Source organism: Apus apus, chromosome Z (assembly GCF_020740795.1).
Source record: "Apus apus isolate bApuApu2 chromosome Z, bApuApu2.pri.cur, whole genome shotgun sequence".
NCBI lineage: Eukaryota > Metazoa > Chordata > Aves > Apodiformes > Apodidae > Apus > Apus apus.
Genome location: NC_067312.1, coordinates 49,973,582 through 49,992,686, shown reverse-complemented (window position 1 = coordinate 49,992,686; position 19,105 = coordinate 49,973,582). Strand labels below are relative to the sequence as shown.

Sequence of the window (19,105 nt, the reverse complement as noted above, 5' to 3'; positions counted from 1 at the left end):
GTGATCAGGCCCAGTCAGCATGGGTGCATGAAGGGCAGGTCTCTCTGACTAACCTGATTTCCTTCTGTAACAGGGTGACCCACTTATTGGATGAGGGAAGAGCTGTGGATTTGTCCACCTTCAGCAAGGCCTGGGACAAAGTTTCCCACAGCACCCTCCTAGAGAACCTGGCTGCTCATGTTTTGGGTGAACATATGCTTCTCTGGACCAAAAACTGGTTGGATGGCCAGGTCCAAAAAGTACACGGTGAAATTGCTTTCTGTGTGCTTCTGAATAGTAAGATCTCCTTGAAAACTCACTCTGTGCGATTAAATGACTAATTAAAAGGGTGACAGAAATCAATTAATTATCAGAAAACAAGTAAGGGCTAGGACCATGAAATCCGGGCAGGAACACGGACACAGGCGGCGAGGCGGCATCCCGACAGGCGCTCCCACCTCGGAGCTGCCCCCTGCTCAGCCGGGTGCCGCCCCTGTGCCTTGCCAGCCTCCGCAGGTGCCACCTGCACCCACCACCGCACCAGCCACCTCCGGGGCGGCAGGCGGGCCGGGAGAAGAAGGTGCCCCCGGCCACGGCCTGCGTGGGCAGCGGCCCCGCCAGCGCCGGGAGCGGCCCCGCACCCCAGCCGCGCCAAACCCGCGCCAAACCCGCGCCCAACCCGCGCCCTCTCTCCGCCCCTCTGCGTGGGGCAGAACCGAACTTGCCGTCTCGGTTCCCGCCCCAAGGCCAAGATTGGCCGCTGCGCCTTCTCTCCCGCCCAGCGCTGGCGGCCGCTAGCTCTTAAAAGGCGGCAGGCTGGGCAGTCGCGGCGAACGCGAGGGCAGGCGGTGGTTGCGGGCTGGGCGCGGTGAGTGCGGCCGCTCGCGGGGCCGGCGCGGCGCGGCTGGGCGGCTGTGGGCTGGGCGCGGGCCGGCCTCGGCTGGAGCCGGGGCTGCGTGCGGGCTCGGCGGTGGAGGGAGGGCGGGAGGGCGGCGGTGGAGCCGGGCAGGGGCCGCGCCGCGCCCGTCCGCAGCCCGGGGTCGTCCCTGCGGCCGCGGAGTGCCGGCCCCCGCGCAGCGGCAGGCTCGCGGGGTCGGGCGCGGTGGGGCTGGGGGCCGTCCCCGCAGCTGGTGGGCCGGGGGAGAGCCCGAGGAGTAACCGAGACCGAGGGTGAATCGCGGCCGGCCCGGTCCGGCGCGGTGTCCCGCGGTGTGTCCGTGCGTGCGGAGCTGCGGCCGCGGCGGGCGGCTCCACACCGGGCGGGCCTGCCGCGCGGAGTTTGTTTTCGTGTTAATTCTTGGGTATTGCTTTCCGTACATCAGTTTGACAGTGGTTCAGTATCCACCAGCGAAAGGGGCAGGCTGCTGCGTGGTGTTGAGCAGTCGGCAGGGTGAGGCGCGGGCTCCTGCCCCGCAAGGCGCTGAGCTGCGGGTCGGCGGGGCGGGCTGGGCTCCGGCAGCGCTTCCTCGGGCAGAACGCAAATGGACGTGAGCAGGCTCGCTGGGGAAGTCAGCCGCTTGGCCGTCTTGGAACTTAGTGATGAAGCACCTGCCGTACGTCTTTGCTGGAGGAGAGGTGGACTGAGCTGGCTGTGAGCAGAACCACCCCCAAATTCGGGGACGGGAGAGGAGGGTCTTGGGCCTCAGGGCTCAGAGGATGTTTGTTGAGGTGCATCAATTAAAGCAGGCGTTTTCTTACACATTAGCGAACGTGTTTTAACCTGTAGTTACACTGCACGGGAAGGGCTTTACATCGGCAAGAGAGACTCCTTGAAGGTGTGTCCTGTGTGTTGCACCTTCCGTAGGTTCGTTTGAGTTGCTTGTATTCAGCTGAGCTGACTGCCGTGGAACTGAGGTCTCAGAATAGCACTGAGACCTGCAAATGTGCACTGCAAATGTGCTTGACTGCTAGTGAGCACTTCTTAAAAGAATCTCTGTGAGTTACTTCTGCATAATACACGAAGATATAAAAAATCAGAAAAAGTTGGTATGGTAATGGTGGTGCCAAGTGCTTCATAGGATGCGTCCCTTTAGGTCCTTATTCTGTTCTCTGACCTCTTCAGGCACTCCATTCTTTCACTGTGATTTTTTTTATTTGTTCTTGTTTGTGTGCACAGTTAAGTGATTTAGAAGAATGATTTTTGATTTAAAAATCTGTCACGTTGAGTCTAGAAAAAATGTTATGTCCTGTAGCAATAAAGAGTACAGTCAGACTGTTACTATTCTCTGTTCATGGATAAACCATGAAGAATATGTGCTTTATAGATGTAAATTTCATTTAGGAGAAGTATGCATATTTAAATTTGTATGAGCAAAGAGATGTAATAAGCACTTTTTTTGCAGCTGAGTCAGGCTTGCACAGAACTTATTTCCTTGTCTTTCTCACCCATTAAAGACAGGAAAATATGTGGGAAAAGTTGTTTAAAAATAATTATTTCAAAGCTGTATTAAAATTCAGGATCAGGAAACTTCTGTGAAATGTGCCTATTTTTTTTTTAATTCCTTTGTCAACTCAGTGAATTGCAATGCAGTGTAGGTAGTGTGCAAAAGTTTTTGGCTGATCAAAGTCTCATCAAAATGAGACATTTGTGAGTTACTGCCTTGTTAAGTTAGCTGCTCCCATGAAGATTTTTACTTCTGTAAAAGCAGTTTAGCATAGCAAGAGAAAAATATGCGTATGATGTTTTGGGTTGATTTAGCAAATACTGTTATGGTATAAGCTGGCATTGCTACGATTTTTATTTACTAATCTCCCTTGTGGTCCATAGTACTTGTTTGTTTTGATGCTAGGTCTCTTAGGAGGGCTTGAGTAAGACAAAGTATCACTGTGCTCTATAGCAGTAGAGGCCAGAATTCCATTGTGCTGAGGACAAGACTTTTGTAAAGTAGACAGTCCCTGGCTAATCGTTTGCAGTGTATATAGGGTAAAACTTATAGTTCAATGAAGGTTTATCCTAGTATTTCTGATTAGTATTTTGAACAAAGTACGGGGAGCAAAATTGTTCTGATTTGTTGATTTATTGATATGTTAATGATCCCCCTGCGTTTTTATGGACAGGGCTGTAAGTCTGGTCAGAGTGCACTGCGGAGTCCACTGCTTCACCAGACTTATCTATGTGCTTGATAGTGTATTTGAACAGGTCCCAGAGTCTACTCTGCATTCATTTCAGTTAACAAATGTTTTTAAAAACTTTGGTTCATACCTAGAAACTATGTTTGAGTTACAGAAACAACTTTGAATGCAGGATATCTTCAGGTATGTTCTGTTGAAACAGGCTTTTTTCTACAGCAGCCTTTCAGAGTTTGTTGCTTACTATGAGTTTACATTTTAAGAACAAATAATATGCTTCATAAAATATTGCCAAGTGTGCTACATTGAAGTGCTACTAAATATCAGGGAGATGGACTGTTTCATGGTCTTACTTAACTTCTGTCTTCCAGAACAAGCTCTCAATACTCTTTGCTCAGAATTAATATTCCTTGGAGAGTATGAATTTGGCCTCTGATAAAACTTCCTATGTAACTAAACGCCTTCACTCCCTTTCAGCCCTGGGACTGCACAGTTTTCCTCTTCTTTCCAGCTGCTGGAGCTGGAAGCCTGTTTGGAGAGCCTAGAGATAGGGCTGAAAGCCCTGTGGGGAGGGCTGTGGTTGCATAAGGGTGAGGGAAAAGCTGTGGACATTGCCTACCTGGGCTTTGGTAAGGCCTTTGAGAATGTCTCCCACAGCAATCTCCTGGAGAAGCTGGCAAATCATGGCACAGACAAGTGTGCTCTGCACTGGGTAAAACAACTGGCTGGATGGCTGGACCCAGAGAGTTGTGGTAAATGGAGTAAAATCTAGTTGGCAGCTGGTCACCAGTGGTGTCCCTCAGGGCTCAGTTTTGGGGCTGGTCTTGTTCCATATTTTCCTCAGTGATCTGGTTGAGGGGATTGAGTGCACCCTCAGTAAGTTTGCAGTTGACACCAAATGGAGTGGGCATGTTGATCTGCTCAAGGGTAGGAAGGCTCTGCAGAGCAACCTAGACAGGCTGAATCAGTAGGCTGAGATCAATTGCAAGAGGTTCAATAAGACCCAAGTGTCGGGTTCTGCATTTTGGTCACAACAACCCCAGGCAGCACTAAAGGCTTGGGGAAGAGTGGCTGGGGAGCTGCCCAGCAGAAGAGGACCTGGGGGTGCTGGTTGACAGGTGGCTTAACATGAGCCAGCAGTGTGCCCAGGTGGCCAAGATGCCAACAGCATCCTGGCCTGCATCAGGAATAGTGTGGCCAGCAGGAGAAGGGAAGTGATTGTTCCCCTGTATTTGGCCCTGGTGAGACCACACCTTGAGCACTGTGTGCAGTTCTGGGCCTCTCACTGCAAGAAGGACATGGAGGAGCTGGAACATGTCCAGAGGAGAGCTACCAAGCTGGTGAAGGGTCTAGATAAAAAGTCATACAAGGAGCAGCTGAGGGAGCTAGAGATATTCAATTTGGAGAAGAGGAGGCTGAGGGGAAACTTCATTGCCCTCTACAGGTACCTGAAAGCAGGTCATAGGGAGGTGGGTGTTGGCTTCTTCTCCCAAGTAAATAATGATAGGAGTGGAGGAAATGATCTGAAGTTGCAGCAAGGGAGGTTTAGATGGGATATTGGGAAGAATTTCTTTACTGAAAGGGTCAGACAGGAACTGCCTGAGTCATCATCCCTGGAGGTGTTCAAGAAATGTGGGCTTGCTTTTTGTTTTTTCATAATGTCTATTATTTACTACAGATGTTAAGATGAAGGCAAGATAGGTGTTTGTCAATATTATTTAGAGTGGGTTAAAATTCTGTTATGTGCTTTTGTAGCATATGTGCCCAGAGCACTTCAGGTTCTCACTAATTCTGCTGGGAAATTCCTTGCAAAAAATTGTATCAGTGTTGAGGAAGAGGGATATTGTAAAGATATACTGCTGTCTAACACAATCACTGTCTTTTTCTTTTTTCTTAAATCTCATACAGCAATGGGTCAAGAAGTTGGAAAACTTGCCTGGCCCGAACCAGAAGAAGGGCATAAAACCGTTACAGGTAGAAGATACCAAGGAGGACATGCTTATGTTGCTTTTAGACCATCTTTGAATAGCCAAGGCAGAGATGAACATCAACACAATGGAGACTGCAAAAAATTAGAATCTGACGACGTTCAGGAAGATAATGCTATGTGTATGTGCATTTTTCTGTGTATGTGTTATTTAACTGCAAACTGGAATGGTTGGGGGTGGAGGCCGACGGCACAGAGAAATGCAAAGGGAAGATTGTAGCCACTTAAATAAGCTGTAAAATACATTTCATATGACTTCATAGAATGAGACTTAGCATGATGGCAAGTTTAAGTGTAGTCTATCATAGGCTGTTTAATTTCACCTGAAGAAGTGCATTCCTGACTGAGTTATTGCATTCTAATCAACTACATAACCACAATACTATATAATTCAAATTTGTCTTCAAATCAAATCACAAATCACATTCGGGAAGGAATACCTATTCTAACCTTCTGTTTGGAACTTGGCTGTGAAATATGCGATATGCCATATAACAGGCTATTCTGTCTTTGTCAACTTTTGTGTAGTTACAGTGAAAAGTAGTTTAAGCCTATAAAACATCTTTGAATGTTCTCATTTAATTTGTTTGTTCCAGTTTAGTGAATATTGAACACTGGTAATTCACAAAATATCTTCTGTGACTTCAGCACCTGAATAATAACTTCATAGCAATTCATACAAAATGGCTTGTTGGATTAGAAACATTGTCCAGTCTCCTTGAATGTATGAGGTTTCCTCATTAAAAAAAAAAAAAATATTGGATGTAGCCCCTGATCTTCCAAAGTAACATTTTTTCTCTCCTTCCTTTTATACTCTTACCTTACCCAGGTTATGCTTTTCCCCAGTTGATAGATACTCATGTTACACTTGCTTCCTGCAAACTAGACTCCTAGTGCTGAAAGGCACAGCTCTGTAAGAATTCAGTGCCATGAATTCAACCTAGGCAATTTGTTTTGCTCATGAATTCAACCTAGGCATAGATGAGCTATTTAGATACTTTTTTAACCCCAGAACACTGATTTTACATTATTTCCCACCTTATCTGCTTTAAAAATAGCATACTAGGGAATATCTTCAATTAATCGTGCATGCTTTGCTTTTTGGGTCATGGTTAGACTTTTCAAATCTCTTAATGTTGACTTAAAAACAGGTGCTCAAGTTACACAAGCCGTTGTATGTTCACAAATAGCTTAGGCTTAGTTAGGAGTATACAAATAACTTGAGCTAAGCGTTAATTTTGTAGTATTAGCAGTATACATGTTTTGGCCTTCTTTAACTCTTGATGTTGGGTTTAATATTCATTGTCCCTGTATGCAAGAGATGTTCAAGTATAAAATAAGCAAACTGAATTTGCGATGGTGGTGACTACTAACTGTAATTCCACATTTATCCTTGTTATTTTATGAGGAGCTGCACTTACAGCTCTGTGTGCAAAATGCAGTGCTATTAGTATGGAATTTATAGTTAGCAATAAAGTTCAAGTGCAGCAGGAGTCACAATGTAGCCAGTTTAATTAAGGTTAGCCCAGTTTTTAACTTGGGGAAAGGAATACTGTGGCTTTTTTAGTGTCATAGGTTTTTTAAGATTTCCTGTGTTTATATAAAATTCCATTTTATATAAACAATATAAAAATGTTGCATATGAACATATTCCTTTAATACTTGGTTTTTGCTATCACAAGCTGAGCTGCGATTGTATCATTTAAGTTTATTTCTATATGCTTAGTTTAAATAAATGATAATATAAATATATTAGTGAAGAATCAACACTTCTCTGGCAAATATTTCTCTATCAAATTGCACTGCAGTCCCAGTGAACTGTCCTTTCTTTTTCATGAACAGTTGTTGTAGATGAGAATATATCTATTTGTTTGACTATTCCAATGCATTCTTTCTTACAGCTTGCTTTGAAGGTGCGAGTTCTTTGCGTCAAATTTACTCTCATTCATTGGATCAGCCCTTGTTAGAAAACAGCAGAACTGGAACATCCATTTGCCAAAGGGTACTGTGCCAGACTTCTGATGCAGACATGTTACCATTTTCTCTAGTTTCTAATGGTCTGAAAGGCAACACAGTCTCAAGGAACTTTATGAATCCTTATGAAGATTCTGAGTACCTTTCAGAATATGGATCTGGAGGGCATAATGGTTTCAATGGTCAGAATGGAGTTGCTTCTACAAATGCTGTCTCTTACAAGCCTGATAGCAGTGATGGAGAGGGAGGTGATGCTCAAGACAAATTTTCTTTGGCAAGAGAAAAAGCAGGTGTACTTCCAAAAACGCTAGAAAGCATGTTTTCTGAGTTAGAAAAAGACAGAGAATCTTCTACTGACTTGCAGTTCTCATTGTCCACTCTCAACCACAGTGTTTCTAGAGAATGTTGTGAAGCAGCAGAACCCATGTCTTTAATGAGCTATTTTAGTATAGATTCAGACTTATGTTCAAACAATAGGACATTTACATCTTGTGCTGAAGATCAAGCTATACAGGAAAGTAACATGAGTGGTGCCGATTGTGAAACACAGCAGATAAAAACAGTGGATGTTGGAATTAGAACCTCCATGGCAATTGCTAACAAATTGAATGTCTGTGGTGGAAATGCTGACCTGAGTTTGCCTGAGCTAGTAGCGAGACCTAAAATAAGAAAACAAAATGATGCAAACCAGCTGGAGAGAGAGAATATTCTTGCTAGTAATGATGAAGAGGAAGGGCATTCCAGGAGGACAAGTGAAGCTGCTGAAGTCCAGCAAGGCTCTGCTGCATGTGCCTTGCAAAATAGAAAAGAAGAAAAAAGTTCTAGTATGTTCTTTGAGTCAAAATACAGAAGGTGCCGAAAGAACCCAGAAAGAGACCTAAGGGGAAATGCTGTTGCTCAAGGACAAAAAGGTGTGCTAGGTGATAGCGCTTCTTCGGATGAGGTTGAACACTGCAGTAGACGCTTATCAAAATCCCCCAAAGAGGAAGACAGGTAACATTTAGTTTTTGTATCTGCATTACTCTTGAATCTTTTATGTAAATAATTTGTAAATCTGAATAAGTTGTTAGCAAATGGGACATAACTCAATTTTGGACTATGATCAGGTAACAAAATGCCAACTTATTCTTTCAGTTTTTCTTCAGCCTTCCTGTAGTCCACCTAAAGCAATGATAATACATATTCTCCTGGTTATGTAAAAAGACTTTCTCTGTTTAGGATCAAAGTGCCTTACCACTAAGGAAGATTCCTTTTTAAATTTTTATTTTATTTTTACTAAATAGATAAAGCATAGAGAAGGAAAACCTTGCTCAGCATTAGTTATCACAATTTTTGGGGTTTTGAAAAGTCCCTTCAAGACTTGTTATTTTTAGATTTGTTTTGCTCTCAAATCTTGGTATTTTGCATGGCAGCCCATGTATGTTCTTGTGTACAGCCTTTTGAAACAAAAAATTTTTCCTTGCCACATCTGAAGAATAATTTTATACAATTGCTTATAATCCCTTTTTTACTGAAAGTTCTTTAGACTAGTTGGTGCTTTCAAAGTAACTATTAATGAATACAAATTCAGATCTCCAACCTAGGCACCAGGAGCAGTATTCTTCTTTATTCTGGTAAAACATGCAGTGAATAATGTGCAGTTTTTCTGAAGTACTTCTAATTCATGAAATAGCAAGCTATAGCTATAAACAAAACAAAATTCATTTCTCCTAGAAAAAATAGTCTATGTTGAAAGCATTATTCATAGAAAAGCAGGAAATAGCAAAATGTTTGTTTGTTTTCTTTCCCATAAAGCAGAGTTTAAATTCACACCCTATTGCCTTGTTGAAATTGCAGCTCAGAATGCAGTGATGGAGAATGGTCTACATCTGTGCCTAGCTGTTCTACTGCTACAGGAAAAGACTCGTCCTCAAGTGGTGACAGCTGTGAGACTTTCCCATGCAGAGAGAAATGTGATCCTGAAGTGCAGAGCAGCAGCAGCAGTGGTGTAGAAGAGGAGAACACAAACTTCACTTCCCAAGGAGGGTATGGTTTTATTTTATTATCTCATTTCCTCTAAGTTCAAACATTAACAGCAATGCAGTCTTCATATGACACTACACAATTCTAAAAGTAGTTTCTTTATTAGCAATAGTAATTTGCCTACATCAAAATCTGAGTAGTATGTATTTCCAATCAGGGAAAAAATGGCATGTTGTGCAAATAAATCTGTTTTATGGAAGATACAGAAATGAGGGCATTGACATATAATGTCAAAAAGGACAACAGGCTACAATAGTAGCACCTTTAAAAAGCCAAAGTAGGCAAGTACTCTTTTTTTGCTAATGGTAAACTAAAAAAGTTAATTGTAAGGACATGTTACATAAATATCTTCCAATACTGCTTAGTACTTCTTGCAAAGCAGTTGTTTGTCTTTGCATTATTGATTCACATATTCCACTGCTGCTTTTTATTTCTGCCGCCCTAGCAGTGATTAAGCTTGAACTACTTGCTTGCTGAGAACTTTCTTATTTTTCCAGTCATGCAGTGTTTTACATTATAAAATGCATCTACCTTTGTTGCAAGGCAAATTTTGTAGCTAAAATAGCCCAGGGAAGCTTTTTCCTAAGAGTCTAATACTGAACTTACATTCTTTGTTTGGGTCTTTATAAAACAATGAGACATGCCTAAGTATTCTTTCAGCTTCTTCCACCTCTAGGTTAACAGTATCTATTGCAAAGTAGTCCAAATCTCTCGTTACTGTTTTTCTTCATGCTGTTGTCTCTTGAGCTTTGGAGAATTAGCATGGCATTATAAAAACTCATCTGTTTCAGAACAACAACAATGGAACTGTGTACTCTTTAGCTTTCTTTGATGTGAACAGTCTGCAAATTTACCTATTTCTAACATTATAGGAATCATGTTTCTTTTCCCTCTAACAAGGCAAGTGGGACTTGCAGCCTGGTGGCTTTAAACATCCAGGTGACTTGTGCTCCTATAGGAAATCCAGGAATGAGAGGAGTCTTTTTCCGTAGGCAGACAGCATATCCTGCAAGTAATATCTCTGAGTTCAGTCCAATTTTCCCCATGAAGGCTGTTCATAGTTGTCAAGAGAGACTCTCTTTATAGTGGCTTTAGGATCTTGTAGATTAATAAGAAAATCTTTAGTAGCAAATTTACAAGCTCTGGCAGTGATTCTGCCTGTACATAGGGCAAATGAACAGCATGCTACCTAGTGTACTACTGATCTGAGTGTTAGACGAATAGTTTTGCTGCAGAATCATGCATGTTACTAGATTCTGAGCCTAGAGCTGATACTACTGGGAGTATCTTTTTTCTACAGCAAATACTACATTCTTATTTTGGGACTCTGCAAGCTGCAAAACATGCAGTTGCAGCCCTTTTAATATGCTTAGCTTTTGTTGCTTGCATGTGGTTGTTAATTCTCTTAGACTTTTAACTTTATATTTCTTTTTCAAAGCAAACAGACATCAACAGAGAAAGGAGAGCGTCCATTGTTACAGCGTCGGGAACAAGCAGGAAGTAGCAGTGAAGATGAAAATGGTCCAGTGAGTGATTGTGTGCGTCCTGGATTCTTCTTGTTGGATGGAAATAACAACCTTGGGGATGACTCCAGTGTGAGTGAAGACCTGGAGGTGGAGTGGAGGTATGACTGGGATAATTCTCTGCATTAATTTCAGAGGGCTTATAGTTACTGTTTAGTTTTTTATTTAAGATGTCAAAAAATACTCAGGGCTATCAGTATGCACTTGTGTCAAAGGTAAACTGACTTTTAAGGCGTAAGGTGCTTCAAGTGCTATTGTTTCATCTAGCAGGAGAAAAGTTAAGTACATTTGCCAAATCAGGCTGTGATCTGGGAAAATATTCTGGTGGATTAAATATTCAAGGAGAGTGTCACGATCCAATATTTGGAGACACAGTTAGTTTTTATTATCTCACCAGGACAAAACAAGGATAATACAGTATCGGGTGCACAAGTAGGCACTGGGGCTGATGTGTGGTCTTATGAGAGATGGGGCAGAACCCCCTTGCTTTCTCACACTCCTCAGTGCAGTGGGAGGCTGGTGTGGCTGGATTCTGCCTTCCCTCTCCCGGGATGAGCCGCACAAGAGCTGCTCCCTTTGTCTGGCAGGACCTGTGAAAAGGTTTAGAGGTGATCCCAAATGGTGAAATTAAGACACAAACAAGGTCAGATGTCGTGTGCATACCGAACTTTATTGGAGTTACACAACAAAGTCCCTAGAGTGGATAGGACAGGGAGGAAAACAGAGACAGAGTAGAAAGGAAACAAAGAAAAGCAGAAATACAGGGAACAGCAAGGATAGTTACCACCACCATCCAGCAACATAATTGGTGGGGAAGTGCTTCACTGCACCCCTAGCATCCCAGATTTGTATACAGTTGTTGTCCACTCTCCCCCTCTGTCCCTGTAGAGGGGAGGCTGTGTGTTCCTTGGGAATTGTGGGGAGTATGTTGCTGGGTTATATCTTGCAGGTGGTATTTGTCAGGCTAACTAACAAGATAAGCCATTGATTGGGCTAGCAACACAGTCCTTGACTAATTTCCGTGTGAAGCAGGATGTTGAGACAACTTGGCACCTCAGGATTAGTTTACTAGGTGGAGGGGGCAGCTTGACACTGGTGCTCTCTACTTTCCCAGCCAAGTCAGTGGTTTACATAAAATCTCAAGGTCTGGTTATCGCTGGATATCCTGCTCTCTCAGCTCAGCATGTCCCATACCAAACTCCCCAGTGTGCAGGTGCGCGGGGGCAGAGCGGGGGGAGTAGAAGTTTGGTGGGATCCTGGGACATCTCTTCAGTCCTGCAGAAAATCCTATTTAAGTCTCAGATGTCTGAAGGCAAGCACCAGGCATCCTCAGTGTCCAAATACACTGCCCGTCTCTTGGATTGTTCAAGACAAACACTATACAACCTGAATGTCACAGAGGGGTATACTTTTTAGTTAATTTTCAAGGTGGTAAGTATAGGGGAAGTATAAAAATAAAGCAATATAAATGTAATCAGCTTTTAAGTCAGTGCAATTTTATAATTGGTCTTTTCCTCTTTTGCAGTAGGTGTAGTTTAGATGTTAAAATCCTATTTTATTGCTCTTTGAAATGCCATGTTCTTACTTAGTGTTTCCATGATCTTGAATGCTTCACTCAACTTTGTCATAAGATTACTGAAGAATATTGCAATATAGGACAAAAATTCTGCAAAACTAGGAAGAATGGGATCCGAGCCAGTTACACAGCCTAATTCTAGAATAGTACAGCACATTTATTTTAAATACAACAGAGACCAATGCATGAGAGTGGAAGCTAGAGATAAGGCACATGTTTTCACTGTGCCAGGCAGCAAGCTAGCAAAGGAATTGCAGGATATGGACAAAAGCTGTTTTTAAGTGTTGAGCTTCCTAAACTCAAAATACAAAGGAAGATGCTTCTCTAGTAGTCTAAGTTTTGTATGGGCATACACAGATCTATGCATAATTTTCCATGTGCTTATTTAAAGATTTGATCTCTGAATGTTGAAAATAAAACTTGAAGCAGTGGCCAAGCTGTGATCTCTGACACATGATGTAATAAAAATCTGAATTCTAGTAGTAAAATGAGCTTAATAGCATACATGGAGTAGTATGGAGTAGTCAACAGGAAAAGCTCCCATCAAGTTCTTAAGTCTGTATTCTCATGAGTGTACCTTTTGTACTGAGTGCAGCCACTGGCAGTGGTGGGGCTGCAGGGCAGCTTCCTTGAGGAGCTGACAGGGCTGCCCTTTGTGGGGCACAGCTGGCTGCAATGCACCCACTGCAACCAGTACCTGTAGTGTATTTAAGAGTAAAAAATGCTGCACAGTGTAAGAGTGAAGAATAAGGATGATATGAGAAACAATCCTGCAGACACTAAGGTCAGAGAAGAAGGGGGAGGATATGCTCCATGTTTTGAAGGAGATGTTTCCCACTGTGAAGTAGGTATTTGCTGAAGGAACTGTTTGTGAAGAATCCACACTTAAACAGTGAAGTACTGAAGCTTGTTGGAAAGAAAAACACAGGAGCAGGTTTATCCTGAAGGACTGCAGCCCATGGAAGGGACTCCACACTGGAGCCGGGAGAGAGTGTGAAGAGGAAGGAGTGGCAGAGACAAGCTGCAGTGATCTGACTACAGTCCATGTGCCTCATTTCCTCTACATTGCTTGGGATGGGGGGACATAAAGGAGTCGGAATGAAGGAGTAAAGCTGAGCCTGAAAGGACAGGGAGGGCTAAGGGGAAGATGTTGCAGCTTTTGCTTTTGTTTCTCAACCTTCCAAATCCATTTTTACTAGCAATAAATTCATAGAATTGTAGAGCAGCCCTGATGGAAAGAACCTCAAAAGATCACCTGGTTCAACTCTTCAGTTAAATTAAGGTTCCCCCTTAATGTTGACTGTTTTGCCTGTAATGGTGATTGGTGAGTAATGTCCCTATCTATGCCCCTGTCCAGTTGAAGTGAGGGAGAGAGCAGCTGGGTGGATATCTGGCAGCCAGCCAAGATCAGTCTAACACAAGCATCTCCTGAGAGTACACAGAGTTGTTAACAAGTTGTGAGAAATGCTTATACTTCCCATAACATAGGCTCAGACAGATTCCTCAGTGAAGCACATTTTATTTGTTCTTGCAAGAGCGGGTAACCCCCACAGAGTAGGGACACTGGCTGTGGACTTAGCACATCTTTTTATTCCCTAATGCCAACTGATTTATCCCTCCCTTGTTTCCCTATTGACTAGGTACTTCAAGGTTTACAGCCTATCTGGTATGCCTGAAGTTGCCACTTGATGTCATGCCCCTGTTTACCTGGTATCATACTCCACCTATATGGCTGACTTAATTTTATTTGTTTCTCCCCTTTTATAGCAGGATTGTACTACCTTCTTTTTTTTACTTGAGTATTTGACCAACTTTCTAATGACTGCTCTGATACAAACCAGTTTTCTCTCATTCAAGCACTTGAACTTCAAAAGCCTTAGATTGTATTTAATTTCTAAGAAGTCATTTCCTCTACAGTTATACTTATCAGAAGGCAGCTATAGCTTCTGCAAAACCAATATTAACTCCTCTCACAAGGTGATGTGCAGTAATTTGATGTATCCAGCCCTCAAGTTATTACTATTTACTCTGAAACGAAAATTGTTTCCTAACTCTTGTTTTTCAGTGCACTTGATGAGTTTGATGATGGTCTAGGACTTCCTCCAGCCCTTCCTTTTGTGGATCCTCGGTTTTTCACATTTGCAGCAGTAGAGGGACGCATACAACGAGCTGTGGAGGTATTGAAGTATTCATAGTGGCATTACATCAATGATGTTGTGACTTAAGTTTTTATTATTGAATCCTTTTTCACCATAATCTAAAAATAAGGAGAATCAGGGGAAAAAAACCACTTTACTATTTTATCTTGAACTACCAGGTCTGCAAGCTGCTCCTTTTAGAATATGTATTTATTTTCTCTTAAAGGAAAAAAAGGTACTGATTTCCACCTGTTTAAACATGTGCTATTTAGAATAATTTAAGGAATGTTGCCAACATTCTTTAATGAATAATGAGCTCCCATGGAGTTCAGTTGCCCAGCTGGAGCTCAGCTTGGCCACTAACATAAGGGACAAAAAAAGAGTTTTTATAAATATATCAAGAGAAAAAAGAGAGCTAGGGAAAATCTCCATCCCTTGCTGGATGCGGGGTCTACACTGCAACCAAGGATGAGGAAAAGGCTGAGATACTTAATGGCCTCTTTGCCTCTGTCTTTAATAGTCAGACCAACTACCCCTAGGGTGCTCAGCCTCCTGAGCTAGAAGGTAAGGATGAAGACAAGAACAACACCCACATAAACTGGGAGGAAGTAGTTACTGATCTGCTTCTGCACCTAGACATGCATAAATCTATGGGGCCTGATGGAATCCACCCTAGAGTACTGAGGGAGCTATCAGGGGAGCTCGCTGAACTTATCTCCGTCATATATCAACAATCCTGGTCAACAGGGGAGGTCCCAGATGACTGGAGGCTGGCTAATGTGATGCCCATCTACAAGAAGAACTGGAAGGAGTATCTGGAGAACTACAGGCCTGTCAGCCTGACCTCAGTACTGTGAAAGATCATGGAGAGGCTCATCTTTAGTAATGTCTCACAGCAAGTGCAGGGAAGCCAAGGGATCAGGGCCAGCCAGCATGGGTTTATGAAAGGGAGGTCTTGCTTGACCAACCTGGTCTCTTTCTATGACCATGTGACCTGCCTATTGGATGAGGGAAAAGCTGTGGACATTGCCTACCTGGGCTTTGGTAAGGCCTTTGAGAATGTCTCCCACAGCAATCTCCTGGAGAAGCTGGCAAATCATGGCACAGACAAGTGTGCTCTGCACTGGGTAAAACAACTGGCTGGATGGCTGGACCCAGAGAGTTGTGGTAAATGGAGTAAAATCTAGTTGGCAGCTGGTCACCAGTGGTGTCCCTCAGGGCTCAGTTTTGGGGCTGGTCTTGTTCCATATTTTCCTCAGTGATCTGGTTGAGGGGATTGAGTGCACCCTCAGTAAGTTTGCAGTTGACACCAAATGGAGTGGGCATGTTGATCTGCTCAAGGGTAGGAAGGCTCTGCAGAGCAACCTAGACAGGCTGAATCAGTAGGCTGAGATCAATTGCAAGAGGTTCAATAAGACCCAAGTGTCGGGTTCTGCATTTTGGTCACAACAACCCCAGGCAGCACTAAAGGCTTGGGGAAGAGTGGCTGGGGAGCTGCCAGCAGTGTAGCTGAGGTACTTAGTATTTTGTTTGTACCCAAGTAACTCAATAAATGAAGCCAGGAAATTAATTAATGAAACTTTTATTTTCAAAAAGGAAAATGCAGTCAGTTTTGTATTAACAAGCTTTATTTTATTTTTTACTTCTATTTTATTTTTTACTTTTCTGAAACTATACAATGAACAAATGTTCATTAGACAATGTTGCGACTCTTGAAGCAGTTTCAATAATGGTTAGTATGACATACGTAACTTCTATTTAAGAAAATAATAGTATTAGAATTGGATTTCTTTATCTTGCTTATTTGTTTTTATATGAAATGTTACATCTTAAGAATTTGGTCTCTGATCACCCTTTTCAGAACGCTCTGGCAAGTTTGGAACATCTTGGATTTGTTACTGAAGAGGCTCATCCACCAGCTACTAAAGCAGCCATAGACTGTCTGCCACAGATTACCTTCACAGATCACCATGATGGTATGGAAAAATAATTAATTCTTAATTTTCACAATTTTAATAAGAAAAAGTATAGCTTTCTGCAATATCATAAATGCAGTATTTAAGCACACTTCCCGTGCTGCTGGTAATGCTGTTCTAAGAGGTTTTGAATTGTGAATCAGACCAAATATAACTTTGGTTGGTTTGGAAAACTAATCTTTAATGGAGTAAGTGTGTTTGTATTTTGTAATCATTAGTGATACTGTTGTGATAACATACGTATTTTAATACAGCTCATTTTAAATACAAAACTATTATAATAATGCTTTTTTTTATCATGGGTGTAGGTGAACATCAATGTTGTATTATCTGTTGGAGTGACTATGTGCAAGATGAAATTATAACAGAGCTACCCTGTCATCATCTGTTTCACAAATCTTGTGTAATTCCTTGGTTAGAGAAAGTAAGTACTACAGAATTGGTGGGGGTTTTGTATGTTTTCTTGAGTACTTGCATTCTTCTGGGAAGAACAGCTTAACTTCTTGAAAACGTGGGATGAAATAATTGGCTGTTAATTTTATGCATTACAGAACCAAATTCTAGTGCAAGGAAGGGAGGTATTTTATAACTGTACTCACCTGAAGAGCAACTTCTTGAGTAGAGGGGGCATTTTTGTGTGGAAAAAGTGGTCTGCTTTTAGCAAGAGTGAAAGAAATGGTTGTGTTTTGCTACAAGAAAAGCTCTCTTTACTATACTCATACCTAGACATAAAAGAAGGCATAGTTTTTCTGAGAAGAGCTTAGGATCTGATCTGTTTTGCCAGAATGTCAGGGCACCTAGTGTCCAGTCAGGGTCAACCCACTGCATGAGGCTAGACTAAAAGAACTATAGTTAATGAATTGTTTGTTGTGTTTTTCCTTTCACATGTACTCTGCTTTATGGAGCATGGACTTGGCATGTTGTCAATGAGCCTGCAGGGTAACATAATTTTTTCAAGAGGTACAAGAGGACTGTAATTGATTCAGGCTAGGGAGATAACAACACCTCTAGCAGTGGGTTGTTGTTTGGGGGTTTACCTTTATATTTTGGATTTCTGTGTTCATATTGCTCATATTACATGTCCTTTTCCTGCTGTTATAGTAAACTGCTCTTGCTGAAAAGCAGGACAAAATGCTTCCTATTAGATTTGAGCTGTACCTAGGTTATATTTAATCATTGCCTCAAAAACAAATTCCCCCAAGCAAAATCAGCTCTTCGAAGACGACCTTGCCTCTGCAAGCCTGATGTATTTGCTGTGTAACTTGTGTAAAAGTAAACCAAAGCTTTCTCCTGGGATAGTTATCTGTCTCTTAGATCCAGCTAGCCAATCCAATGAGATTTTACTTTGAGACAGTGCTGTTGTAAAAACATTAAATACTTTGTAAGCAATAACTGCTAGCTTTTCAATAGAATTGAAGGCAAACTGTAAAAAAAAAACAAAAAACAACAACAAACCTGTTTGTTTTTTTTTCTGTAGTCTGGAACATGCCCAGTGTGTCGTCACGTGCTTGCACCTGTAGTTCCTGAATCAGCTGCTGCCCCAGTTTCCTTTCTGTCTGATCATGATACCACATCTTCTCTAAACAGTGCTGCAGAAACTTCAAACTAGGGTCTGAAATTCTTTGCCCCCAAAATAATGTGAAGTCTGAAAACAGTTATGTATAAAATATTGTATGTAAAATACTACCTATATTATATATTTTGGCTTAGAAAGACTGTGCAAGATTTTTCTGAAGTCCTTAGATTTATAATATAGCTCAAATTTTCAAATTGAGATTGGAAGATTATGCAGCCTGTTTTTCCTAGTGAAATTTTGCTGGTAACTAATGTCTGAAGCTTGTATTACGATAAATTTTTCCATAATGTGGCACTTTGTTCAAGTTCTTGCAGCTGCAGCACAGCTGTAGTTGATGAAAGTTATGTTTATAATCTGGCTTACGTAATACAACTGAACTATTTGGGTTTGTCAAAGTTAGTGCCACTTAATGTCTTTGTAGTTAATCTTTCTTATTTGCATCAAAAGACGCTCTGTGATGCCCCCAGTGGTCCAATTTGATACCATGGGAAAAAAAAGTGCATTGTGGAACACTATTTCTAACAAGTCTATTCCCTAATAAACTTTTTTGCTGAAGTCAAAAGTGCTATTAAATTGCTGTCATCTGTTTTTTATTATTTTGGAATACTGTGTGAAAGGTCTATTCAAACTCTCTTAAAACAGTTACTGATTTTTTTTTCCAGTAACATTGAAATTAAGCTGAATTAAGCTGTTGGAAAAGTGATTAAAAATAATCCTGTAGTAGCACTCTGGCTATTTGTTAGGGTTATGGTTGCCATCATAGTATCTAATTTATCTACAAATACCAATATATTTTATTAGCAGCAGAAGATAGTAATATTCATATATGAGGGACATACTGAGTTGTGTGACATACTTTGCAGTGTAAGAACTTGTGGACTGAAGGAGAGCAAGGAATTGGTGGCAGTTCCCATGAGTTGGCTGGTAAGGTTTTCAATTACGTAATTTCAAAATTTGAAGTACAAGGAAGCCAAAACAATAGGATGCTGGTGAAAAGTGGCATATATATAGTTCCTTGATGGCTCATTTTCCTGTATTAGAGCCTTGTCTTTGCTGAAGTAAGCATCAGTAGGTTTTGGGGAAACACGACAAGGGACACACACTTCTAGGCATACTCACCAGAAGAATTCATACTTAAGACATGTATTGCTTGCTTTTTTGTTAGGGCTTTTTGTTCTTCAGTGGTTCCCCTGCAACAAATGTTACAGGCACTTTAACCACTCTGTTTCTCTCTGGAAAGGCAAAATACGTTGGCCTCTGTGACAAGATCTGGAAATCATCTTGC

The 19,105-nt window shown here is 41.8% G+C and overlaps 1 protein-coding gene across 1 annotated transcript; it reads left to right on the top strand.

Moving 5' to 3' along the window:
- Positions 1-815: 815 nt before the first annotated feature.
- Positions 816-18,348, top strand: PJA2 (praja ring finger ubiquitin ligase 2). The gene is made up of 9 exons (XM_051642719.1): positions 816-847; positions 4,957-5,157; positions 6,937-8,002; positions 8,846-9,034; positions 10,470-10,655; positions 14,196-14,307; positions 16,130-16,244; positions 16,553-16,668; positions 17,722-18,348. Exons 2-9 carry the CDS (start codon positions 4,959-4,961, stop codon positions 17,851-17,853), a joined length of 2,115 nt encoding a protein of 704 aa, XP_051498679.1. The 5' UTR covers positions 816-847; positions 4,957-4,958; the 3' UTR covers positions 17,854-18,348.
- Positions 18,349-19,105: the final 757 nt, after the last annotated feature.

Coding starts and splice junctions, on each gene's coding strand:
- PJA2 (XM_051642719.1), top strand. CDS start 4,959: ATGGGTCAAGAAGTTGGAAAACTTGCCTGGCCCGAACCAGAAGAAGGG. Junction 8,003..8,845: donor TCCCCCAAAGAGGAAGACAG/GTAACATTTAGT, acceptor TTGAAATTGCAG/CTCAGAATGCAGTGATGGAG. Junction 16,245..16,552: donor CTTCACAGATCACCATGATG/GTATGGAAAAAT, acceptor TCATGGGTGTAG/GTGAACATCAATGTTGTATT.